The 26,737-nt window shown below is 46.6% G+C and overlaps 1 protein-coding gene across 1 annotated transcript; it reads left to right on the top strand.

Moving 5' to 3' along the window:
- Window positions 1-2,668: 2,668 nt before the first annotated feature.
- On the top strand, window positions 2,669-26,412 carry LOC115165073 (STAM-binding protein-like A). The gene is made up of 11 exons (XM_029718111.1): window positions 2,669-2,904; window positions 7,847-8,070; window positions 10,140-10,215; window positions 14,424-14,519; window positions 14,830-14,963; window positions 15,515-15,768; window positions 16,700-16,833; window positions 17,503-17,640; window positions 25,520-25,632; window positions 26,053-26,152; window positions 26,285-26,412. Exons 2-11 carry the CDS (start codon window positions 7,868-7,870, stop codon window positions 26,339-26,341), a joined length of 1,305 nt encoding a protein of 434 aa, XP_029573971.1. The 5' UTR covers window positions 2,669-2,904; window positions 7,847-7,867; the 3' UTR covers window positions 26,342-26,412.
- The last annotated feature ends 325 nt before the right edge of the window (window positions 26,413-26,737 follow it).

Below are 26,737 nucleotides of genomic sequence, written 5' to 3'. Positions count from 1 at the left end.
GTGAGCAGGTGTAATCTGAATAAAGGGAAAAAGGCCATTCTTGAACATAGGATGAGACATTCCTACCAATTTACTAGAGAACCAGTTTGGATTTAAGTATAACTTTTGTATGACTGATGCCTTTAGTGAGAGGTCTAATGCTTTAATATTTAATCATTTCGGCCCCCGAATTCATATTCGTTATATAAATAGGCCCTTTTAATTTTGTCTGGCTTGCCGTTCCAAATAAAATTGAATATTTTTTGTTCATATAATTTAAAAAGCAGGTCACTAGGTGTAGGCAAAACCATAAGCAAATAGGTCAACTGTGATATGACTAAAGAGTTAAACAGGGTGATTTTTCCACAAATAGACAGGTATTTTCCTTTCCATGGTAGCAAGATCTTATCTATTTTTGCTAACTTTCTATAAACATTTATTGGAGTGAGATCATTTCTTTTGTTTGGGATTTGTATACCGAGTATGTCCACATCTCCATCAGATCATTTAATTGGTAAACTACACGGTAATGTAAAATTAGCATTTTTTAGTGATCCAATACGTAATATCATAATTTGGTTTTAATCCAGAGAGGCTAGAAAAAGTATCTAGATCCTCTATGAGGCCGTGGAGAGACTCTAATTGTGGTTTTAAAATAAAACATGAATCATCAGCGTACAATGACACCTTAGTTTTTAATCCATGGATTTCTAATCCCTTAATATTATTGTTGGATCTAATTTTAACAGCTAACATTTCGATGGCAATAATAAATAGATATGCCGATAGTGGACAACCTTGTTTTACTCCTCTAGATAGTTTAAAACTTTCTGAGATGTAGCCATTATTTACTATTTTACACCTAGGGTTACCATACATAACTTTATTCCATTTTATAAGAGATTCCCCAAAATCGAAATATTCTAGGCATTTATATATAAACTCCAGTCGTACTTTATCAAAAGCCTTTTCAAAATCATCTGTGAAAACCAGGCCTGGTGTCCCCGATATTTCATAGTATTCTATTGTTTCCAGTACTTGTCTTATATTATCTCCAATGTATCAACCATGTAAAAAACCTGTCTGATTAGGATGAATAATATCTGACAATACCTTTTCAATTCTATGCGCTTTGCATTTTACTAGGATTTTGGCATCACAACACTGAAGTGTAAGAGGCCTCCAATTGTTTAAATGGACTGGATCTTTATATTTACCATTTGGGTCCTGTTTCAGTAATAATGATATCAGACCTTGTTGCGTGTCTGATAATCTACCGTTTATATAGGAGTGGTCCTCTGAGTATATCAAAAAAGGTTTTGCTTACTTCCACTGGTATGTCATCCAACCCTGGCGTTTTCATGGACTTAGAGGCTTTAATTGCACCAAGAAGTTCCTCCTCTGTAATTTGTCCTTCACATGAGTCTTTCTGTACAGATGTTAATTTTACATCATTATTAGGAAAAAATCCATACAATTAGCTTTGGTTAGTGGAGATGGAGGAGACTGAAATGAAAACATATTGTTAAAGTACTTTACTTCCTCTTTCAAAATATCATTTGTAACAAGTTTCAATACATTTTGTTTGGTAGCATTTCTATATTGAAGATTGAAAAAGAATTTGGTGCATTTTTCCCCATATTCCATCCGGTTTGCTTTAATTTGATAAAGTATTACACTTGATCTTTCTTGAATAAGTTCATCCGTTTCTTTTTGTTTTTCCTCTAACTTATTCTGTGCCTCTATGGTTCAGTTTTTATTGCTGTCTATCTATAATGTTAGTCCTTCAATTTCCTTTGTTAATATGGACTCTTTTGATCTAAATTGCTTTTGTTTTATAGATGAGTACTGAATTGCATGTTCTCTAAAGGCACATTTAAAAGTGTCCCATACAATAGGGGGATCTGCTGTACCTATGTTATGTCTGAAAAAGTCAGTTATAAATTATTCTGTCCTAGTTCTAAACAATTTATCATCTAGTAGGCTTTGATTAAATGTCCAATATCCTCGCCCATGTGGAAATTCTGTAAGAGTAATATATATTACAATTATGTGATGATCCGACTGCATTCTGTCCCCTATCAACACTTTTTAAACTTTTGGTGCCAGAGAGAATGGCATAAGAAAGTAGTCAAGGCGACTAGCTTGATTAAGCCTCCACCATGTATATCTCACTAGGTCAGGATATTAAACCTCCTCCATGTATATCTCACTAGGTCAGGGTATTTAAGCCTCGATATATCCACTAATTCCAATATATCCATGACATTCATGATTTCCTTAAGTGCCTGAGGGTGATAGTTTGTAGTGTGATTTCCTTTCCGGTCCATAGAGGTATTTAAGACCGTATTAAAATCTCCCACCATAATAATAGAGTCTAGTGTCTAGTGTTGCTTGTAGAGTTGATAAATTCTTATATATATTTTCAAAGAAGCTTGGATCATCATTATTTGGACCGTATAGGTTAATAAGCCACATCTGTTTATTGTCCAATAACATATTTAAAATAATCTGTCTACCTTGATGATCTGTTTGGACAATTTGCACATTTCGATCAAAATTACTTGTAATTAATACCATCACATTAATGTTAATGCTTAGACAATCAATTTCATGTATCATCAATAAATACAGACAATAACACCTTCCTTCTGTGACGTGGAGCGCTTTTATTTTGCTGAAATTCCATGACCCGGAAGTAAATATTTTGTGTTGCTGACGAGACGCTGGTGGAGATGCGGAAGTAGACGGTTGTAACAATTAGCCACCTTGCTAGCTAATTATTTACTTAACTTAAGATTTACTTGATAAAGACAACGATAAATAGGTCCTGAATTGAATTATATACCTTTTTTGATACGTATTTGTTGGTGAAACCTACATATTTCCTCGCTCAACCAGGTGGGAATTTGAAAACAATCGAACGTAAGTTTGTTTTGCTAAGCTACTAGCTAGTGTTAGAACTGCAGGCAAATCAATCTTGACCCTGCAATTCATGTTTTTCATTATGGATGATGGTGAAACATGTCCTTCTAGCATACATCAAGTGTCCGGGTAACTTCAAATCGGTCATGGCTGGCTAGCTAGTTAGTTCCCCGTACAGGTTAACTTCAAATCGGTCATGGCTAGTTAGCTAGCTAGTTAGCCTCCCAAACATATTATATGGATGAGAAGTTGGCTAGCTACAGATTCATCATAGCTACAGATTCATCATAGCTACAGATTCATCATGCTCAGACGTTTTATGTTGGCTAGATAGTCCAACGTTGTGGGGGGAAAAAAAACACTAATGTTTATGCATATAATTACTTAATATACATAAGAATACTTAATTGTGTAAACTTTATAACAATGTGTGTTATCAGGGAGAGGCTTTATGGCCACGGCTGTTGTCCGTAGGTCGCACAGGTAGAGTTTAGTCTCTACTTTTATCAAATGTAAAAAAAAAAAAACATTTCGCTGCTTAAGACCGATTTGAGCCGGTCGGTCACATATTTAAATTATTGTCCATATAAGGCTTAAACATATATTTAGATATCTGCAGGGTTTTTTCTGCATAGAAATGTCTTGGGTGGCCACCTAAGTGTTTTTCTCGGGCCACCTACTTTTATGGATGGACCTAAAGTATGTAGAAAAGATAGTGGACCTATGTACACTACCGTTCAAAAGTTTGGGGTCACTTAGAAATGTCCTTGTTTTTAAAAGAAAAACGTTTTTTTTTTGTCCTTTTAAAATAACATAAAATTGATCAGAAATGCAGTGTAGACATTGTTATCAATAAGATCATCTTTGAAAACAAATACCTAAATCAAAGCTATGCAATAAAACAAATGATGCATTCAGGAGTATTTTTGTCATGGCATGGGGCCCCCATTGATTTTTGTGTCACTCGGATGGTATTAGACATGGCAAAAAGTGTAGAATTGAAGGGAATTTGCTATAAAACTGCACATTTTTACATTTTAGTCAATTTAGCAGATGCTCTTATCCAGAGCGACTTACAGTAGTGAATGCATACATTTCATACATTTTTTATCTTCCCCATACTGGTCCCCCGTGGGAATCGAACCCACAACCCTGCTCTACCAACTGAGCCACACGGGACCCGTGTGGTGTTTGCAACACCAGGGTTGTGGGTGTTGCAAACACCACATGTGTTTGCAACTGAGCTACACGGGACTATTCTTAGCAAAATGTGTAGAATTGTTCTGCAGTGGCTGGAGCTGTGGCTGGACTGCTCCATTTCTGGAGATGAGCCTCAGGGCCCCTCCTCTGCACCATGTTCAGTTGGGGCTGCTGCTTTCAGTTGCATTCAATTAACAGCACTCCACCGTATTCCAGACAATCCCTGACCAGCGTAGTGTACACTGTGACCAGATCTTCAGGCCATTTCTCAGTGAGGCCACTGCTCCACGTGTATCACCGCTGAGGTTAGAGTCTAGATGAAAACCAAGATACTTGGTCGTTGATACCACTGGTACATCTTGTCCTTCTTGGATCAGTGGTGGAGGGTCTCTTGAAAACGTCTGGATTTCCAGACTTTTTTTGGGTGTTTTATTAAATAGATCCCTATGCAATTCTATTATGAAGTCTTTTCCTACAAGCCCAAAACATTGATGGCAAGGGGCTTAAATGTCGTGACAACCTTAATAAAATAATGAATTGCATAGCAGTCTTGTTTGTCAATAAAATGGTGAGGAAGAAGCTCTATATGTATTGTGATTTAGTGACCTTTACCATTTCAATCAAACAACATTACCACTGCAGAACACAATACAGTGTGTGTTTGGGACTTTTACCATTGAAGACCATTAGAACTGCTGTAAACTAATGGTTTACTTGTTCACCAGGTCTAGCAGTAATTCACCCAGACCTTTTTCTTAAGGGAATATACGACACACAAAGGGGCGTTTCCTGGACACAGATTAAGCATTGAAAGGTTGACCAACGGATTTGCTTTCATGGAGGACCGGCTTGAATTGTGAGGATGACCACACAATTTATTTTCCTAATGAGCCAAATATACTGTTTTTCTAACCAAAGTTGAAAAACAAAAGTGATCTATTTAATAAACACAAGAGACCAGCAAAATGTATGAGTATAGTAGGAACAGCGGCATCTAATTTCTCTACACAGGGAAAAACATCTCCGGATTCACAGGGAAGCCACAGCTTCATACTACTTGTCAAACATGGAGGACTCCTACTCTATACTGATGGTTGGGGTGCGGGTGGTCCGTAGGTGGCTTTACTCGTTTTTGGTGGGATTCTTCATTGGTAGGAAGAAGTTTGGTCCAAATTGGATATTTGGTACTATATTTATTGAATATCTGAATCCTATTAATTAAAATGGCCAATTTTTTTTTTTGATAAAATTACATTTCAACAAAATAATGTTTCAGCAATGCCAATCTAACTATCGAAACAATTTCAAAACAATCTGAGATGGTGTGTGCCATGGCTGAAATGACATGAAACATCTCTTAGGCTGCTGTACTACTCTAATCAAGTAGTATGGAACAACTCTTAGGCTGCTGTCCTACTTTAAATATAATCAAGTAGGATGAACAACACTTAGGCTGCTGTTCTGCTCTAAATATAATCAAGTAGGATGGAACAACTCTTAGGCTGCTGTCCTACTCTAATCAAGTAGAATGGAACAACTCTTAGGCTGCTGTCCTACTCTAAATATAATCAAGTAGTATGGAACAACTCTTAGGCTGCTGTCCTACTCTAATCAAGTAGGATGGAACAACTCTTAAGCTGCTGTGCTACTCTAATCAAGTAGTATGGAACATCTCTTAGGCTGCTGTCCTACTCTAATCAAGTAGGATGGGACAACTCTTAGGCTGCTGTCCTACTCTAATCAAGTAGATGGAACAAGTTAAGCTGCAGTGCTACTCTAATAGTAGCATGGAACATCTCTTAGGCTGCTGTCCTACTCTAAATATAATCAAGTAGAATGGAACAACTCTTAAGCTGCTGTCCTACTCTAATCAAGTAGAATGGAACAACTCTTAGGCTGTTGTCCTACTCTAATCAAGTAGGATAAAACAACTCTTAGGCTGCTGTCCTACTCTAAATATAATCAAGTAGGATGGAACATCGCTTAGGCTGCTGTCCTACTCTAAATATAATCAAGTAGAATGGAACAACTCTTAAGCTGCTGTCCTACTCTAATCAAGTAGAATGGAACAACTCTTAGGCTGCTGTCCTACTCTAAATATAATCAAGTAGAATGGAACAACTCTTAAGCTGCTGTCCTACTCTAATCAAGTAGGATGGAACATCTCTTAGGCTGTTGTCCTACTCTAAATATAATCAAGTATGGAACAACTCTTAGGCGGGATCGGACAAATTGGCCACATTAGCTACCGCCAGCAACACTAAATACAGCTAATGACCAGTACTACAACTTCTCCCTCGCCCATCGAAATAAACATCACTTTCTTTTCCAAGTTTTAACTAACACCATGCTGCTGTTGCTGCCAGCTAGCCAGCATACATTAGGGTTAGGGGTTAGGGTTAGGGGTTAGGTGTAACCCTGTTGCTGCTTGCTAGCCAGCATACATTAGGGTTTAGGGTCAGGGGTTAGGGGTTAAGGGTTAGGGTTAAGGGTAACTCTAACCCTGTTGCTGCCAGCTAGCCAGCATACGTTAGGGGTTAGGGGTTAAGGGTTAGGGTTAAGGGTAACTCTAACCCTGTTGCTGCCAGCTAGCCAGCATACATTAGGGTTAGGGGTTAGGGGTAACCCTGTTGCTGCCAGCTAGCCAGCATACATTAGCTCGCTGTGAAGGGCTCATCAGGACTGAACTCAATCCATTCGTCTCCACGCAACTCGCAGCTGCACGACATACGTCATCAATTTGGGCACCAGGAGTGTCCGTATAGCCTCTCCTGTGTCGTCATCATGTTGGGACCAGAAGAGACTGACTAATGAAAGCTTAAAATGTCTTACTGTAAAATCACGTTGCGTGTGTTTACACAGGCAGCCCAATTCTGATCTTTTTATTTCACTTATTGGTGTTTTGACCAATCAGATCTGATGTGGGTGGATCTGATGTGGGTGGATCTGATGTGGGTGGATCTGATGTGGGTGGATTTGATGTGGGTGGATTTGATGTGGGTGGATCTGATGTGGGTGGATCTGTGATTGATAAAAATACCAATTATTGAAGAATAATATCAGAATTGTGCTGCCTGTGTAAACGCATCCAAAGTGTTTTAACAGTAATGCATTTTAAGGTTTCATTCATTAGTCAGTGAAGAAGGAAGTCTCTCCTGTGTAAACGCAGCCTTTGGGCACGTTCATCTGATTAGACGTCGATGATCTTACAACAACTGGATAGGTGTTTTTTAACTTATCATCTGACCAAAATCATATGTCAGTCTGACACAGTCGATGACATGGCACGCAACCATTGGTTGTTGCCTCGCCTTAGCTGTGGAACGCGCCCCTTCGTTACAAGTGCTGATGTAAACCAGAGTTTTTAATCAATACTTTTGATTAATTGATTAAGTTCCTGTCGGGTGTGTAAGGGAGATGGGTGGAGTCCCAGCGGGCCGTGCTGATGTTCAGCTGGTTAAAAATAGTGCACTATATATATGTGTGTGTATGTATGTATGTATGTATGTATGTATGTATGTATGTATGTATGTATGTATTATATTTATATATTTTGTTATATTTTATAATTTTATATAATATTTATTTATTTTTATATAATATTTATTTATATATATATATATACATACATACATACTTATTTATTTATTTATTTATTTATTTATAAATAAATAAATATATTTATTTATTTTTAGGGTGCAATTTCTGATGCGGACTAACAAAGGTTTTGATTTCCTGTCAGGTGTGTAGGAGGAAGGTCCTGATGGCAGACCACACTGATGTCAGCCTGCCCCCTGAGGACCGTGTCCGAGCCCTGACCAAGAAGGGCAGCTCTGTGGACGTGAACGAGGATGTTCCTCCCAGGAGGTACTTCAGATCGGGCGTGGAGATGATCCGTATGGCCAACACCTATACCGAGGAGGGCAACGCTGAGCACGCCTTCGTACTCTACAACAAGTACATCACGTAAGTTGAGTTGGTGAAACTAGGCTCTGTTACATTTTTAGGTTTTAGGGTGACGCAGCTGATGAAGAGTGTTTTGTCAAGATGACCATCGTGTCACAAGACGGATGAACCCAAGATGAAGCGTCAGTGGGGGGGAGGAAGCTGTAATTGTGAAAAGGTATTGTGTTGCCGGTTACATAAGCCAGTCATATCGCCCCTTGGGGGACATTTTTTTTATGGTAGTAGTTGGGACAATGTACCATATTGTCTGTAACCCAGTAAAGTATCATGTTGAGATCAGCTGTAGAGTTGAGATCCACATAAAATGCCTCAGTCCCAAATGAATGGGAAGTATGGGCCTTATCTGAACATGCACAGCAGGTGTCCTGGGAAGTATGGGCCTAATCTGAACATACACAGCAGGTGTCCTGGGAAGTATGGGCCTAATCTGAACATGCACAGCAGGTGTCCTGGGAAGTATGGGCCTAATCTGAACATACACAGCAGGTGTCCTGGGAAGTATGGGCCTAATCTGAACATGCACAGCAGGTGTCCTGGGAAGTATGGGCCTAATCTGAACATACACAGCAGGTGTCCTGGGAAGTATGGGCCTAATCTGAACATGCACAGCAGGTGTCCTGGGAAGTATGGGCCTAATCTGAACATGCACAGCAGGTGTCCTGGGAAGTATGGGCCTAATCTGAACATACACAGCAGGTGTCCTGGGAAGTATGGGCCTCATCTGAACATACACAGCAGGTGTCCTGGGAAGTATGGGCCTCATCTGAACATGCACAGCAGGTGTCCTGGGAAGTATGGGCCTCATCTGAACATGCACAGCAGGTGTCCTGGGAAGTATGGGCCTCATCTGAAATACACAGCAGGTGTCCTGGGAAGTGGACTCATCTGAAATACACAGCAGGTGTCCTGGGAAGTGGACTCATCTGAAATACACAGCAGGTGTCCTGGGAAGTGGACTCATCTGAACATACACAGCAGGTGTCCTGGGAAGTGGATTCATCTGAAATACACAGCAGGTTCCCTGGGAAGTGGCCTCATCTGAACATAAAGCATCATGCTATCACTGTTATAAGTCAGGAATATGAATCAATCAATCAAATGTATTTATAAAGCCCTTTTTACATCAGCTGATATCTCAGTGCTGTACAGAAACCCAGCCTAAAACCCCAAACAGCAAGCAATGCAGGTGTAGAAGCACGGTGGCTAGGAAAAACTCCCTAGAAAGGCGGAAACCTAGAGAGGAACCAGGCTCTGAGGGGTGGCCAGTCCTCTTCTGGCTGTGCCGGGTGGAGATTATAACAGAACATGGCCAAGATGTTCAAATGTTCATAGATGACCAGCATGGTCAAATAATAATCACAGTGGTTGTAGAGGGTGCAACAGGTCAGTACCTCAGGAGTAAATGTCAGTTGGCTTTTCATAGCCGGGCATTCAAAGGTCGAGACAGCAGGTGCGGTAGAGAGAGAGAGTCATTCAGGTCGAGATAGCAGGTGCGGTAGAGAGAGTGCTAGGGAGGGAAGGAGAGAGAGAGAGTTGAAAACAGCAGGTCCGGGATAATGGGGCACAGCTGGTGAACAGGTCAGTGTTCCGTAGCCGCAGGCAGAACAGTTGACTATAGGAGAAAGCCCTGCCTCCAGCTGTTTGCTTAGAAATTCTAGGGACAGTAAGGAGACCTGCGTCTTGTGACCGTAGCGTACGTGTAGGTATGTATGGCAGGACCAAATCGGAAAGACAGTTAGGAGCAAGCCCATGTAATGCTTTGTAGGTTAGCAGTAAAACCTTGAAATCAGCCCTAGCCTTAACAGGAAGCCAGTGTAGGGAGGCTAGCACTGGAGTAGTAATATGATCACATTTTTTGGTTCTAGTCAAGATTCCAGCAGCCGTGTTTAGCACTAACTGAAGTTTATTTAGTGCTTTATCCGAGTAGCCGGAAAGTAGAGCATTGCAGTAGTCTAACCTAGGAGTGACAAAAGCATGGATCCATTTTTCTGCATCATTTTTAGACAAAAAGTTTCTGATTTTTGCAATGTTATGAAGATGTGTTTCTGATGATTCATGCTTCTATCCAGGCTCTTCATTGAGAAGCTACCTAAACATAGAGATTACAAAACAGCCAACATTCCAGAGAAGAAAGACACCTTGAAGGTACCATTCCTGATTCTGTTTCACACTCTAGTCCTCCAGGACCCCCCAACAGCCCAACCCTGGTCCTCTAGTCCTCCAGGACCCCCCAACAGCCCAACCCTGGTCCTCTAGTCCTCCAGGACCCCCCAACAGCCCAACCCTGGTCCTCTAGTCCTCCAGGACCCCCCAACAGCCCAACCCTGGTCCTCTAGTCCTCCAGGACCCCCCAACAGCCCAACCCTGGTCCTCTAGTCCTCCAGGACCCCCCAACAGCCCAACCCTGGTCCTCTAGTCCTCCACGACCCTCCAACAGCCCAACCCTGGTCCTCTAGTCCTCCAGGACCCCCCAACAGCCCAACCCTGGTCCTCTAGTCCTCCAGGACCCCCCAACAGCCCAACCCTGGTCCTCTAGTCCTGCAGGACCCCCCAACAGCCCAACCCTGGTCCTCTAGTCCTCCAGGACCCCCCAGCAGCCCAACCCTGGTCCTCCAGGACCCCCCCAGCAGCCCAACCCTGGTCCTCTAGTCCTCCAGGACCCCCCAGCAGCCCAACCCTGGTCCTCTAGTCCTCCAGGACCCCCCCAGCAGCCCAACCCTGGTCCTCTAGTCATCCAGGACCCCCCAGCAGCCCAACCCTGGTCCTCTAGTCCTCCAGGACCCCCCAGCAGCCCAACCCTGGTCCTCTAGGCCCCCCCCCAGCAGCCCAACCCTGGTCCTCTAGGACCCCCCCAGCAGCCCAACCCTGGTCCTCTAGTCCCCCAGGACCCCCCAGCAGCCCAACCCTGGTCCTGTAGTCCTCTAGTACCCCCCGACAGCCCAACCCTGGTCCTCCAGGACCCCCCAGCAGCCCAACCCTGGTCCTCCAGGACCCCCTAGCAGCCCAACCCTGGTCCTCTAGTCCTCCAGGACCCCCCAGCAGCCCAACCCTGGTCCTCCAGGACCCCCCAGCAGCCCAACCCTGGTTCTCTAGTCCTCCAGGACCCCCCAGCAGCCCAACCCTGGTCCTCTAGTCCTCCAGGACCCCCCAGCAGCCCAACCCTGGTCCTCCAGGACCCCCCAGCAGCCCAACCCTGGTCCTCCAGGACCCCCCAACAGCCCATCCCTGGTTCTCTAGTCCTCCAGGACCCCCCAACAGCCCAACCCTGGTTCTCTAGTCCTCCAGGACCCCCCAGCAGCCCAACTCTGGTCCTCTAGTCCTCCAGGACCCCCCAGCAGCCCAACCCGGGTCCTCTAGTCCTCCAGGACCCCCCCAACAGCCCAACCCTGGTCCTCTAGGACCCCCCCAGCAGCCCAACCCTGGTCCCCCAGGACCCCCCAGCAGCCCAACCCTGGTCCTCTAGTCCCCCAGGACCCCCCAGCAGCCCAACCCTGGTCCTGTAGTCCTCCAGGACCCCCCGACAGCCCAACCCTGGTCCTCCAGGACCCCCCAGCAGCCCAACCCTGGTCCTCCAGGACCCCCCAGCAGCCCAACCCTGGTCCTCTAGTCCTCCAGGACCCCCCAGCAGCCCAACCCTGGTCCTCTAGTCCTCCAGGACCCCCCAGCAGCCCAACCCTGGTCCTCTAGGACCTCCCCAGCAGCCCAACCCTGGTCCTCTAGTCCTCCAGGACACCCCAGCAGCCCAACCCTGGTCCTCTAGGACCCCCCAGCAGCCCAACCCTGGTCCTCTAGTCCTCCAGGACCCCCCAGCAGCCCGACCCTGGTCCTCCCAGGACCCCCCAGCAGCCCAACCCTGGTCCTCCAGGACCCCCCGACAGCCCAACATTTGTCCTCTAGGACCCCCCAACAGCCCAACCCTGGTCCTCCAGGACCCCCCAGCAGCCCAACCCTGGTCCTCCAGGACCCCCCCAACAGCCCAACCCTGGTCCTCTAGGACCTCCCAGCTGCCCAACCCTGGTCCTCTAGGACCCCCCCAGCAGCCCAACCCTGGTCCTCTAGGACCCCCCCAGCAGCCCAACCCTGGTCCTCTAGGACCCCCCAGCAGCCCAACCCTGGTCCTCTAGTCCTCCAGGACCCCCCAGCAGCCCAACTCTGGTCCTCTAGTCCTCTAGGACCCCCCAGCAGCCCGACTCTGGTCCTCTAGGACCCCCCAGCAGCCCAACCCTGGTCCTCCAGGACCCCCCGACAGCCCAACCCTGGTCCTCTAGTCCTCTAGGACCCCCCCAACAGCCCAACCCTGGTCCTCTAGGACCCCCCAGCAGCCCAACCCTGGTCCTCCAGGACCCCCCGACAGCCCAACCCTGGTCCTCCAGGACCCCCCAGCAGCCCAACCCTGGTCCTCCAGGACCCCCCAGCAGCCCAACCCTGGTCCTCCAGGACCCCCCAGCAGCCCAACCCTGGTCCTCCAGGACCCCCCAGCAGCCCAACCCTGGTCCTCCAGGACCCCCCAGCAGCCCAACCCTGGTCCTCCAGGACCCCCCAGCAGCCCAACCCTGGTCCTCCAGGACCCCCCAGCAGCCCAACCCTGGTCCTCTAGGACCCCCCCAACAGCCCAACCCTGGTCCTCTAGGACCCCCAAGCAGCCCAACCCTGGTCCTTTAGTCCTCCAGGACCCCCCAGCAGCCCAACTCTGGTCCTCTAGTCCTCCAGGACCCCCCAGCAGCCCAACCCTGGTCCTCTAGGACCCCCCCAGCAGCCCAACCCTGGTCCTCCAGGACCCCCCGACAGCCCAACCCTGGTCCTCTAGGACCCCCCAGCAGCCCAACCCTGGTCCTCTAGGACCCCCCCAGCAGCCCAACCCTGGTCCTCTAGGACCCCCCAGCAGCCCAACCCAGGTCCTCTAGGACCCCCCAGCAGCCCAACCCAGGTCCTCTAGGACCCCCCAGCAGCCCAACCCAGGTCCTCTAGGACCCCCCAGCAGCCCAACCCAGGTCCTCTAGGACCCCCCAGCAGCCCAACCCTGGTCCTCTAGTCCTCCAGGACCCCCCAGCAGCCCGACCCTGGTCCTCCAGGACCCCCCAGCAGCCCGACCCTGGTCCTCCAGGACCCCCCAGCAGCCCAACCCTGGTCCTCTAGGACCCCCCAGCAGCCCAACCCTGGTCCTCTAGGACCCCCCCAGCAGCCCAACCCTGGTCCTCTAGGACCCCCCAGCAGCCCAACCCTGGTCCTCTAGGACCCCCCAGCAGCCCAACCCTGGTCCTCTAGGACCCCCCAGCAGCCCAACCCTGGTCCTCTAGGACCCCCCAGCAGCCCAACCCTGGTCCTCTAGGACCCCCCAGCAGCCCAACCCTGGTCCTCTAGGACCCCCCAGCAGCCCAACCCTGGTCCTCTAGGACCCCCCAGCAGCCCAACCCTGGTCCTCTAGGACCCCCCAGCAGCCCAACCCTGGTCCTCTAGGACCCCCCAGCAGCCCAACCCTGGTCCTCTAGTCCTCCAGGACCCCCCAGCAGCCCGACTCTGGTCCTCTAGGACCCCCCAGCAGCCCAACCCTGGTCCTCTAGGACCCCTCAGCAGCCCAACCCTGGTCCTCCAGGACCCCCCAACAGCCCAACCCTGGTCCTCCAGGACTCCCCAGCAGCCCAACCCTGGTCCTCCAGGACCCCCCAACAGCCCAACCCTGGTCCTCTAGGACCCCCCAGCAGCCCACCCTGGTCCTCCAGGACCCCCCGACAGCCCAACCCTGGTCCTCCAGGACCCCCCGACAGCCCAACCCTGGTCCTCCAGGACCCCCCAGCAGCCCAACCCTGGTCCTCCAGGACCCCCCCAACAGCCCAACCCTGGTCCTCTAGGACCCCCAAGCAGCCCAACCCTGGTCCTCTAGGACCCCCCAGCAGCCCAACCCTGGTCCTCTAGTCCTCCAGGACCCCCCAGCAGCCCAACCCTGGTCCTCTAGGACCCCCCAGCAGCCCAACCCTGGTCCTCCAGGACCCCCCGACAGCCCAACCCTGGTCCTCTAGTCCTCTAGGACCCCCCAACAGCCCAACCCTGGTCCTCCAGGACCCCCCGACAGCCCAACCCTGGTCCTCTAGTCCTCTAGGACCCCCCAACAGCCCAACCCTGGTCCTCCAGGACCCCCCAACAGCCCAACCCTGGTCCTCTAGAACCCCCCCAGCAGCCCAACCCTGGTCCTCCAGGACCCCCCCCCCTGTCCCTGTCCCTGTCCCTGAGGACCAGGGTCGGGCTGTCTGGGGTACCGGAGGACCAGGGTCGGGCTGTCTGTGGTACTGAAAGACCAGGGTTCTTGGACCTCTACGGTTCTCTTGTGATGGACATGCTGTCATCTGTCCCAACAGAGATTGAAGGAGGTGGCCTTCCCTCAAGCAGAGGTGCTGAAGAAGGCTCTTCTCAAGATATATGAGCAGGAGCATGCACAGTATCTCATCAAAAAGGTAACAAGTCTTCTGCCCACCTCTGTAGACCTTCCTGCTCGTTTTACAACTTTATACCCGCTGTAGAGCCCTTTGCCTACCTCTGTAGACCTTCCTGCCCGTGATACAACTTTATACCCGCAGTAGAGCCCTCTGCCTACCTCTGTAGACCTTCCTGCCCGTGATACAACTTTATACCCGCAGTAGAGCCCTCTGGCCACCTCTGTAGACCTTCCTGCCCATTTTACAACTTTATACCCGCAGTAGAGCCCTCTGCCCACCGGATTTGGCTGACTTCTTATGCGTGTGTATGTCACTACTGTGTGTGTAGAAAGCGGAGGAGGCAACCTTGGCGCAGCAGCAGTCGAAGCAGCAGGCGCTAGAAGCAGAGAGGGAGCGTGTGGTGGAGCTGCAGCGGCGCCAACGGGAACAAGAGCAGTTCAGCGCCTTCGAGGAGATGATCAGGTATGGAGTAACATCACTGCCAACAGAAACGTCATCTGAATTTAATCGTTTTTCATTTGCATTTTAAGAAATGTAATTTGAATTGAATGTTTTTGTAATTTGTATTGCACAAATGAGTGAATCATTGAATTCATAAATTGAACTTATAGGCTATTTCATGATTTGAAACTGGATTGAATGAATATAGCTTTTTTTTCCCCCCAGTGCAGTCAAAAATGTGATTTTCCTGTATTTTTTATATACTTCCGCACTGATGTTGGAATAGTACTGTGAAAATTATTATAATGCCCTTTTTAGTGTAAGCGCTGTTTGAAAAGATCACCAGAAATCTTCAGCCATAGCAAAAGTCTTGCTTGAGAAAATTGCTCTTTACTAAGTAGTTATTTTTGTTTTATTGTTGTTTTAATAGGTCAAACATCCCAGTAAGGTACTTAACTGTTACCCAGAAATGATTCATCAAAAACATCAAACATTAAAAAAAAAGATAATTGGATCTTTTTTTATATTTAAAATATTGATGAATATTGACACTAATGTGACTCCGTAATCAGACGGCAGGAGCTGGAGAAGGAGAGGCAGCGAATCCTTCAGGAGTTTCATGCTCCTGGGACCCCTCCCCCCGACGCGCCCCTCCTCCCAGGGGTCCAGGGGCCCCCTCTGCCCCTGGCCGTGTCCCCAACCCCACCTCAGAGCCCGGGGGACAGCGCCGGCCAGATCAGACCGCCTGGCGGCAGCACCGCCGGGCCCGCTACACTCCCCACCTTCGACCGGACGCTCAAACCCGTGAGCCCTAGTGGGAACAGCAGTGAGTGTACACACACAAACACACACTGAGTGTACAAAACATTAGGAACACCTGCTTTTTCCATGACTTTTTTTTCAATATTTTTAGTCATTTAGCAGACGCTCTTATCCAGAGCGACTTACAGTAGTGATTTCATACAATTTCATAAAACATTTTCTGTGCTGGCCCCCCGTGGGAATCGAACCCACAACCCTGGCGTTGCAAACACCATGCTCTACCAACTGAGCTACAGGGAAGGCATAGACATAGATTTATACCTGGATTCACCTGGTCAGTCTATGATCCTTTATTGAGTAGAGAGGTTAAAGAAGGATTTTTGAGACAATTTTGACACGGATTGTGTGTGTGTGTGTGCCATTGATGGTGAACAGGCAAGACAAAATATTTATGTGCCTTTGAACGGGCTATGGTAGTAGATGCCAGGCGCACCGTTTGAATGTGTGAAGAACTGCAAAGCTGCTGGGTTTTTCACGCTCAACAGTTTCCTGTGTGTATCAACAATGGTCCACCACCCGAAGGACATCCAGCCAACTGGACATAACTGTGGGGAAGCATTGGAGTCAACATGTGGGACAGCATCCCTGTGGAACACTTTAGACACCTTGTAGAGTCCATGACCCTGATGAATTGAGGCTGTTCAGAGGGAAAAAGGGGGTGCAACTCAATATTAGGAAGGTGTTCCTAATGTTTTGTACACTCTGTGTTTATGGAACGATTCAAAGTCTAATAAACTTCTTCTACTCTGATCTACTTTTCTCTGGATGGTTTCATCTGTCTCCACAACATAGAATAGAACGGATGAAATACAACACAAGATTCACATTTCAATGACAGAGGATAACACATGAATTAAAAGACTTATTTCTGAAATGGTCCCGAAAACCTGATGGTTCATGATGGGGGGTGGGTTATTGTCCCCTCCTCTGTCCAGACACCATGGATGGCACGGTGGATGGCATCCGGCAGTTAGCAGTGCCCTCAGAGCTCTGCAGCAGTTTCCTCAGACTCGCTGATTCCAACACCAGCCGAGCTGTAGAGACCTGTGGTATCCTCTGTGGCAAACTGGTGAGACCTAACTTTCATACAGCAACAGCTGTACTAAAATCATAGTTCTTCTACAGCAGAACGTATTGATGTGGGTGCGTAAAGGGGCTGTTAAGGTGACCGCGTTAGGAGTCATGATGGCAGACAAATTGTGTCTCTGATTCTCTGTCTGATTCTGTCTCTGTGCGTGTGTCTGTCTCTGTGCGTGTGTCTGTCTCTGTGCGTGTGTCTGTCTCTGTGCGTGTGTCTGTCTCTGTGCGTGTGTCTGTCTCTGTGCGTGTGTCTGTCTCTGTGCGTGTGTCTGTCTCTGTGCGTGTGTCTGTCTCTGTGCGTGTGTCTGTCTCTGTGCGTGTGTCTGTCTCTGTGCGTGTGTCTGTCTCTGTGCGTGTGTCTGTCTCTGTGCGTGTGTCTGTCTCTGCGCGTGTGTCTGTCTCTGCGCGTGTGTCTGTCTCTGCGCGTGTGTCTCTGTCTCTGCGCGTGTGTCTCTGTCTCTGCGCGTGTGTCTCTGTCTCTGCGCGTGTGTCTCTGTCTCTGCGCGTGTGTCTCTGTCTCTGCGCGTGTGTCTCTGTCTCTGCGCGTGTGTCTCTGTCTCTGCGCGTGTGTCTCTGTCTCTGTGCGTCTGTCTCTGCGCGTGTGTCTCTGTCTCTCTCTCTGTGCGTCTGTCTCTCTCTCTGTGCGTCTGTTTTCCAGCTGAGGAATGCCTTCACAGTGACCCATGTGATCGTGCCGAAGCAGAACGGAGGGCCAGACTACTGCGACACGGAGAACGAAGAAGAGCTGTTCCTCATCCAGGACCAGTATGACCTCATCACTCTGGGCTGGATACATGTGAGTTACACCAGAGCCCCTATTCATACAACCTCTAGGAGATCTGATCTAGGACCAGTTTGATCTCATCACTCTGGGCTGGATACATGTGAGTTACACCAGAGCCCCTATTCATACAACCTCTAGGAGATCTGATCCAGGACCAGTTTGAGCCCATATTCATACAACCTCTAGGAGAGCTGATCTAGGACCAGTTTGTAACATTTTCCTCACTAATTTAAGCATGCTTTATTTTTATTTTTTTGTTTTGTGGAAAAGTATGTGGACACCCTTTCAAATTAGTGGATTCGGCTATTTCACCCACACCCGTTGCTGACAGGTGTATAAAATGGAGCACACAGCCATGCAATCTCCATAGACAAACATTGGCCGTAGAATGGCCTTACTGAAGAGCTCAGTGACTTTCAACGTGGCACCGTCATAGGATGTCACCTTTCCAACAATTCAGTTGGTTAAGTTTCTGACCTGCTAGAGACGCCCCTGTCAAGTGTACGTGCTGTTATTGTGAAGTGATCGTCTGTCCCCGATTGCAACGCTCACTACCGAGTTCCAAACTGCCTCTGGAAGCAACGTCAATGGGTTTCCATGGCCGAGCAGCCGCACACAAGCCTAAGATCACCATGCTCAATGTCAAGCGTAGGCTGGAGTGGTGTGAAGCTCGCCACCATTGAACTCTGGAGAAGAGGAAACGCATTCTCTGGAGTGATGAATCACGCTTCACCATCTGGCAGTCAGACGGATGAATCTGGGTTTGGCGGATGCCAGGAGAACACTTCCTGCCCCAATACATAGTGCCAACTGTAAAGTTTGGTGGAGGAGGAATAATGGTTTGGGGCTGTTTTTCATGGTTCTGACTTGGCCCTTTTAGTTCCAGTGAAGGAAAATCTTAATGCTACATTATACAATAACATTCTAGACGATTCTGTTCTTCCAACTTTCTAGCAACATTTTGGGGAAGGCCCTTTCCTGTTTCAGCATGACAATGTCCTCGTGCACAAAGCGAGGTCCATACAGAAATGGTTTGTTGAGATTGGTGTGGAAGAACATGACTGGCCTGCACAGAGCCCTGACCTCAACCCAATCGAACACCTTTGGGATGAATTGGAACACCGACTGCGAACCAGGACTAATCCCCCAACATCAGTGCCCGACCTCACTAATGCTCTTGTGGCTGAATGGAAGCAAGTCCCTGCAACAATGTTCCAACATCTAGTGGAAAGCCTTCCCAGAAGGGTGGAGGCTGTTAGCTTCATTAAATAGTACCCGCAAAGGTCCCCCTTTGCTTCCAGAGCAGCAAAGGGGGACCAACTCCATGATTTTGGAGTGAGATGTTTGATGAGCAGATGTTTGGTCATGTAGTGTAATACATCTACTGAGATACTGGTATTGTGATAACCCTACGTAATCAAATCCAAATCAAATTGGTTGCAGATGTTATTGAGGGTGTAGCGAAATGCTTGTGTTCCTAGCTCCAACAGTGCAGTAATAACAAGTAGTATCTAACAATACACACACTTAAAAGTACAAGAGTGGAATTAAGAAATATATAAATATGAGGACGAGCAATGCCGGAGTGGCGTTGACTAAAATACAATAGAATAGAATACAGTATATACATATGAGAGGAGTAAAGCAGTATGTAAACATTATTAAAGTGACCAGTGATTCCATGTCTGTATGTAGGGCAGCAGCCTCTAAGGTGCAGGGTTGAGTAACTGGGTGGCAGCCGGCTAGTGATGGCTATTTAACAGTCTGATGGCCTTGAGATGGAAGCTGTTTTTCAGTCTCTCCGTCCCAGCTTTGATGCACCTGTACTGACTTCGCCTTCTGGATGGTAGCGGGGTGAACAGGCCGTGGCTTGGGTGCCTGAACGCACCACCCTCTGGAGAGCCCTGCAGTTGCGGACGGTACAGTTGCCATACCAGGTGGTGATACAGCCTGACAGGATGCTCTCAATGGTGCATCTGTAAGTTTTTGAGGGTTTTAGGTGCCAAGCCGAATTTCTTCAGCCTCCTGATGCGCTGTTGTGCCTTCTTCAGCACGCTGGACCATTTCAGTTTGCCAGTGATGTGTACGCAGAGAAATTTGAAGCTTTTCACTTTCTCGACTGAGAGTCCCATCGATGTGGATAGGGGGGTGCTCCCTCTGCTGTCTCCTGAAGTCCATGAATAGCTCCTTCGTTTTGTTATGGGTTATTTTCCTGGCACCACTCTGCCAGGGCCCTCATCCTCCCTGTAGGCAGTCTCGTTGTTTGTTTGTAATCAGGCCACTTGTGTCATCTGCAAACTTGATGATTGCAGTCATGGTGAACAGGGAGTACAGGAGGGGGCTGAGCACTCACCCTTGTTGGGCCCCTGTGTTGAAGATCAGCGTAGTGGTGTTGTTCCCTACCTTCACCACCTGGGGGTCTGGAGGGTACTAGGGTGTAGAAGGCTGAGCTGTAGTCAATAAATAGCATTCTTACATACAGCTGAAGTCGGAGGTTTACATACACCTTAGCCAAATACATTTAAAATCAGTTTTTCACAATTCCTGACATTTAATCCTAGTAAAAATTCCCTGTCTTAGGTCAATTAGGATCACCACTTTATTTTAAGAATGTGAAATGTCAGAATAATAGTAGAGAGAATGATTTATTTCAGTTTTAATTTCTTTCATCACATTCCCAGTGGGTCAGAAGTTTACATACACTCAGTTAGTATTTGTTAGCATTGACTTTAAATTGTTTAACTTGGGTCAAACGTTTCAGGTAGCCTTCCATAAGCTTCCCACAATAAGTTAGGTGAATTTTGTCCCATTCCTCCTGACAGAGCTGGTGTAACTGAGTCAGGTTTGTAGGCCTCCTTGCTCGCACACGCTTTTTCAGTTCTGCCTACACATTTTCTATAGGATTGAGGTCAGGGCTTTGTGATGGCCACTCCAATACCTTGACTTTGTTGTCCTTGAGCCATTTTGCCACAACTTTGGAACCGTGCTTGGGGTCATTGTCCTCTTGGAAGACCCATTTGCGACCAAGCTTTAACTTCCTGACTGATGTCTTGAGATGTTGCTTCAATATAGCCACATCATTTTCCTGACTCATGATGCCATCTTATTTTGTGAAGTGCACCACTCCCTCCTGCAGCAAAGCACCCCCACAACATGATGCTGCCACCCAAGTGCTTCACGGTTGGGATGGTGTTCTTCGGCTTGCAAGCCTCCCCCTTTTTCCTCCAAACATAACGATGGTCATTATGGCCAAACATTTCTATTTTTGTTTCATCAGACCAGAGGACATTTCTCCAAAAAGTACGATCTTTGTCCCCATGTGCAGTTGCAAACCGTAGTCTGGCTATTTTATGGCGGTTTTGGAGCAGTGGCTTCTTCCTTGCTGAGCGGACTTTCAGGTTATGTCGATATAGGACTCGTTTTACTGTGGATATAGATACTTTTGTACCCGTTTCCTCCAGTATCTTCACAAGGTCCTTTGCTGTTGTTCTGGGATTGATTTGCACTTTTCGCAACAAAGTACGTTCATCTCTAGGAGACAGAACGCGTCTCCTTCCTGAGCGGTATGACAGCTGCGTGGTCCCATGGTGTTTATACTTGCGCACTATTGTTTGTACAGATGAACGTGGTACCTTCAGGCATTTGGAAATTGCTCTCAAGGATGAACCAGACTTGTGGAGGTCTACAATTTGTTTTATTGCAGTCTTGGCTGATTTCTTTAGATTTTCCCATGATGTCAAGCAAAGAGGCACTGAGTTTGAAGGTAGGCCTTGAAATACATCCACAGGTACACCTCCAATTGACTCCAATGATGTCAATTAGCCTATCAGAAACTTCTAAAGCCATGACATCATTTTCTGGAATTTTCCAAGCTGTTTAAAGGCACAGTCAACTTAGTGTATGTAAACTTCTGACCCACTGGAATTGTGATACAGTGAAATAATCTGTCTAACAATTGTTGGAAAAATTACTTGTGTCATGCAGAAAGTAGATGTCCTAACCTACTTGCCAAAACTATAGTTTGTTAACAAGAAATTTTGAGGAGTGATTCTAAAATGAGTTTTAACCTAAGTGTATGTCAACTACCGACTTTAACTGTAGGTATTTCTCTTGTCCAGATGGGGCAGTGTGTGATGGCGATGGCATCATCCATGGATCTATTGGGGCAGTATGCAAATGGAAGTGGGTCTAGGGTGTCAGGTAAGGTAGAGGTGATGTGATCCTTGACTAGTCTCTCAAAGCACTTCATGATGACAAGTGAGTGCTACGGGGCGATAGTCATTTAGTTCAGTTGGCTTCGCCTTCTTCAGGAACAATGGTGGACGTCTTGAAGTAAGTGGGGACAGCACACTGGGATAGGGAGAGATTGAATATGTCCGTAAACACTCCAGCCAGCTGGTCTGAGCATGTTCTGAGGACGCGGCTGGAGATGCCGTCTGGGCCGGAGGCCTTGCAGGGATACTGGCCTTCTAGGCAGAGTTGTAAAGAAAAAGCCATATCTCAGACTGGCCAATAAAAAGAAAAGATTAAGATGGGCAAAAGAACACAGACACTGGACAGAGGAACTCTGCCTAGAAGGCCAGCATCCCGGAGTCGCCTCTTCACTGTTGACGTTGAAACTGGTGTTTTGCGGGTACTATTTAATGAAGCTGCCAGTTGAGGACTTGTGAGGCATCTGTTTCTCAAACTAGACACTCTAATGTACTTGTCCTCTTGCTCAGTTGTGCACCGGGGCCTCCCTCTTTCTATTCTGGTTAGAGCCAGTTTGTGCTGCTCTATGAAGGGAGTAGTACACAGTGTTGTATGAGATCTTCAGTTTCTTGGCAATTTCTTGCATGGAATAGCCATCATTTCTCAGAAGAGGAATAGACTGACGAGTTTCAGAAGAAAGGTCTTTGTTTCAGGCAATTTTGAGCCTGTAATCGAACCCACAAATGCTGATGCTCCAGATACTCAACTAGTATAAAGAAGGCCAGTTTTATTGCTTCTTTAACCAGGACAACAGTTTTCAGCTGTGCTAACATAATTGCAAAAGGGTTTTCTAATGATCAATTAACCTTTTGAAATTATAAACTTGGATTAGGTAACACAACATGCCATCGGAACACAGGAGTGATGGTTGCTGATAATGGGCCTCTGTATGCCTATGTAGATATTCCATAAAAAATCAGCCGTTTCCAGCTACAATAGTCATTTACAACATTAACAATGTCTACACTATATTTCTGTTCAATGTGATGTTATTTTAATTTACAAAAAAAAAAAAGATTTTCTTTCAAAAACAAGGACATTTCTAAGTGACCCCAAACTTTTGAACAGTAGTCTATCTCTTACATCAATAACAGTCAATTATTAATTATTACCTCCAATTCTTGGATATCTGCACAAACCCTAACCTAAGTGATGAATCAGCGATACACAAATTGTCTTAGTAAATAAATAATTAACTAACTAAATCATCACTCAGAATACGTAAACACACACAGCATAGGTTATTTATTACATACATAATTCAATGAAAACAGGTCCCTAGTGGACTAACAAAAGCATGACCGTTTGGTTACACAATGGAAAGGGAGGAGTAGGTAAGGAGAGGGAGAGACAGAGTCAATTTATCGTACATACATTTGGAAACTACTCTCACCGTAACCAGGATACTTGGCACCCTAAAAACCGCTCACTCGGACTTGAAATGCAATATCTATCTACGCCTAGATGTCTTTCTCTGTCGTCTCTGTTGAAACCACTTCTTCTGTCTTGAAGTGCTCGTTAGAATAGATACCTTAGATGTGCCGTGGTGAGAGGGATTTGTTCTTCCCTCTCGTCTTTGGTCAAATGTCCTAGACTACTTTATATGCACAGCTGCAGACTGTGAATGTTTGGTCTTTACCTTCTTCACTCCTTGAGAGTTTCAGAGGGTCTTATCATTTTCAGCCGTGTAGCCACCTCTCCACGCTGTCTGGTCTGATGGTTTTAACTATTTCAACGTGTGGGCCAAGGCGTTACGTTCTCTGGTCCGATGTACATTTCGTTAGCGAGTTATTTTAAGCACTCTTGGCCTTGGAGGGCGTTCCATCATGTTGACACAAACTCTGAGCTCACGTGGGCGTGGCTACTGACTGGGCACAAGTTTACATGAAACACAATTCTAATTTAGAAGGCTAACATCACATTGCTATCTTCACAACAGTATTCTGATATTTAATCATATAATTTAACATTTTTACATTTAGTGTGCTGTTTCCTTTTTCGTTCATCTTATTCAACTGTTACCATGCACCTGCAAAAAAGGATTGCTCAGATCTGCGAGTGCCTTTTTTAAAATGTTGAATTACATTTAGATGTTAACCTGATATATACATTGTGAAAGCTCTTAAAGTTAGTGTTTCCATTATAACGTCTTTCTGATCATTTTTATGACATGACAAATTAGACATCATGAAATATATTGTCCCATTGTTTGATGTTGAAGTTTTTGGTGGCATGAGTCTCTCGGTAACAAAGGGATTTTTACCTTCCCAATACTGCAGGGCAAGAGAGAGAAAGTATACGACTGGCTGTTAAGCCATGAAACCGGCCCATCTCCCCCTCTCCTCCCTGGGGGGGGCGTCTGGCTATCAGCCATGGGCTGAGCTGACCTGGCACCTTCAATCCTCACCAAGGAGAGAGAGACAGAATCATGACATATGTTTATCGCCGCTATCTCTCCACCAGCGATAATACATTTACTGAGATACTGCTATTGGGATAACCCTACCAGAGATAATACATTTACTGAGATACTGCTATTGGGATAACCCTACCAGAGATAATACATTTACTGAGATTCTGCTATTGGGATAACCCTACCAGAGATAATACATTTACTGAGATACTGCACCTGTGCTTCTCCTCAGTGAGAAAATTGTCCACCTTATAGGCCTGTCTTCCTGCCCAGTGTTGATCTCCACACACCTTGTTCCTACTATATATTAATATATAATTATACACTGAACAAAAAATATAAATGTAACATGCAACAATTTCAGATTTTACTGAGTTACAGTTTATATAAGGATATAGGTCAATGTAAATAAATTCATTAGGCCCTAATCTATTGCTGTCACATGACTGGGAATACAGATATGCATCTGTTGGTTACAGATACCTTTGTCGATCCAGAGCATCCCAAACATGCTCAATGGGTGACATGTCTGGTGAGTATGCAGGCCATGGAAGAACTGGGACATTTTCAGTGTCCAGGAATTGTGTACAGATCCTTGTGACATGGGGCAGTGCATTATCATGCTGAAACATGAGGTGATGGTGGTAGATGAATGGCACGACAATGGGCCTCAGGATCTCGTCACAGTATCTCTGTGCATTCAAATAGCCATTGATAAAATGCAATTGTGTTCATTGTCCGTAGCTTATGCCTGCCCATACTATAACCCCACCACCACCAATTCTCTAAAATGACGTTGGATGCGGCTTATGGTAGAGAAATGAATGTTCAGTTTTCTGGCAACAACTCTGGTGGACGTTCCTGCAGTCAGCATGTTAATTGCAAGCTTCTTCAAAACTTGAGACATCTGTGGCAATGTGTTGTGTGACAAAACTGCACATTTTAGAGTGGCCTTTTATTGACCCCAGCAGAAGGTGCACCTGTGTAATGATCATGCTGTTTAATCAGATTCTTGATATGTCACACCTGCCAGGTGCATGGATTATCCTGGCAAAGGAGAAATGTGCAATAACAAGGATGTCAAAAAAACATTTGAGAGAAATAAGCTTTTTATGCGAATGGAACATTTCTGCGATCATTTATTTCAGTTCATGTGACCAACACTTTACATTTTGCGTTTATATTTTTGTTCAATATATATATATATATATGTTTGTATTGTTTCAGACCCACCCCACCCAGACAGCCTTCCTGTCCAGTGTCGATCTCCACACACACTGTTCCTACCAGCTCATGATGCCGGAAGCTATCGCTATTGTCTGCTCACCCAGGTTCAACGAGTGAGTATAGAAACACTGCCTTTATGTCATGTGTTATAACGAGTGAGTGTAGACACGCTACCTTTATCATGTGTTATAACGAGTGTAGACACGCCGCCTTTATCATGTCATGTGTTATAACGAGTGAGTGCAGACACACCGCCTTTGTCAGGTCATGTGTTATAACGAGTGAGTGTAGACACGCCGCCTTTATCATGTCATGTGTTATAACGAGTGAGTGTAGACACGCTGCCTTTGTCATGTCATGTGTTGTATGCAGTTTTAAAGCCAGTCTGTAATTCACAGTTCAGCCCAATAATGTGTATGTTGTTATTATAGGACGGGCTACTTCAGACTAACAGACTGTGTGTGTGTGTGTAGGACCGGCTACTTCAGACTAACAGACTGTGTGTGTGTGTGTGTGTGTGTGTGTGTGTGTAGGACCGGCTACTTCAGGATAACAGATCGTGGGATGGATGAGATCTCAACGTGTAAACAGAAAGGCTTCCACCCTCACAGCAAAGACCCTCCTCTCTTCACTGTGAGTACAGCTCTTTTCCCTATTCCCTTTGTAGTGCACACTACCTTTTGAAGCTGCCTGAACACTATGTAGGGAGTAGTGTTCTGTTCATAAACATATCAACTCGTCCTCGTCCTCTGTGTTGACCTCCAGGGAGCAGGACACATCACAGTCACCGACGACAGAGTCACCATGTTGGACCTGCGGTGATCACCTCTGGACTGGGGATCTACACACCAAACGCTGGCTGGCTGACTGGCTGGCTGGCTGACTGGCTGGCTGACTGGCTGGCCGACTGGCTGGCCGGCCGACTGGCTGGCCGACTGGCTGGCCGACTGGCTGGCCGGCTGGCTGGCCGGCTCGCTGGCCGGCTCGCTGGCCGGCTGGCTGGCTCGCTGGCTGGCTGTATTTGTTTATTAGGATCCCCATTTGGCTTTTTAAGAAGCAGCAACTACTCTTCCTGTGGTCTATTAAAAATCACAAAACATGACAAGTAACAAAACACTGATACACTTGACTGACTGACTGCCTGGCCAGCTGACATCTGGCTGAATTTGGGGTTGCAAAATTCTGGTAATTTCCCTTTTAAATTGTTTTAAAATTACC

This window comes from Salmo trutta, chromosome 27 (genome assembly GCF_901001165.1).
Source record: "Salmo trutta chromosome 27, fSalTru1.1, whole genome shotgun sequence".
NCBI lineage: Eukaryota > Metazoa > Chordata > Actinopteri > Salmoniformes > Salmonidae > Salmo > Salmo trutta.
Note: the sequence above shows the minus strand (reverse complement) of the source record. Positions and strands in the feature narration are given on the sequence as shown.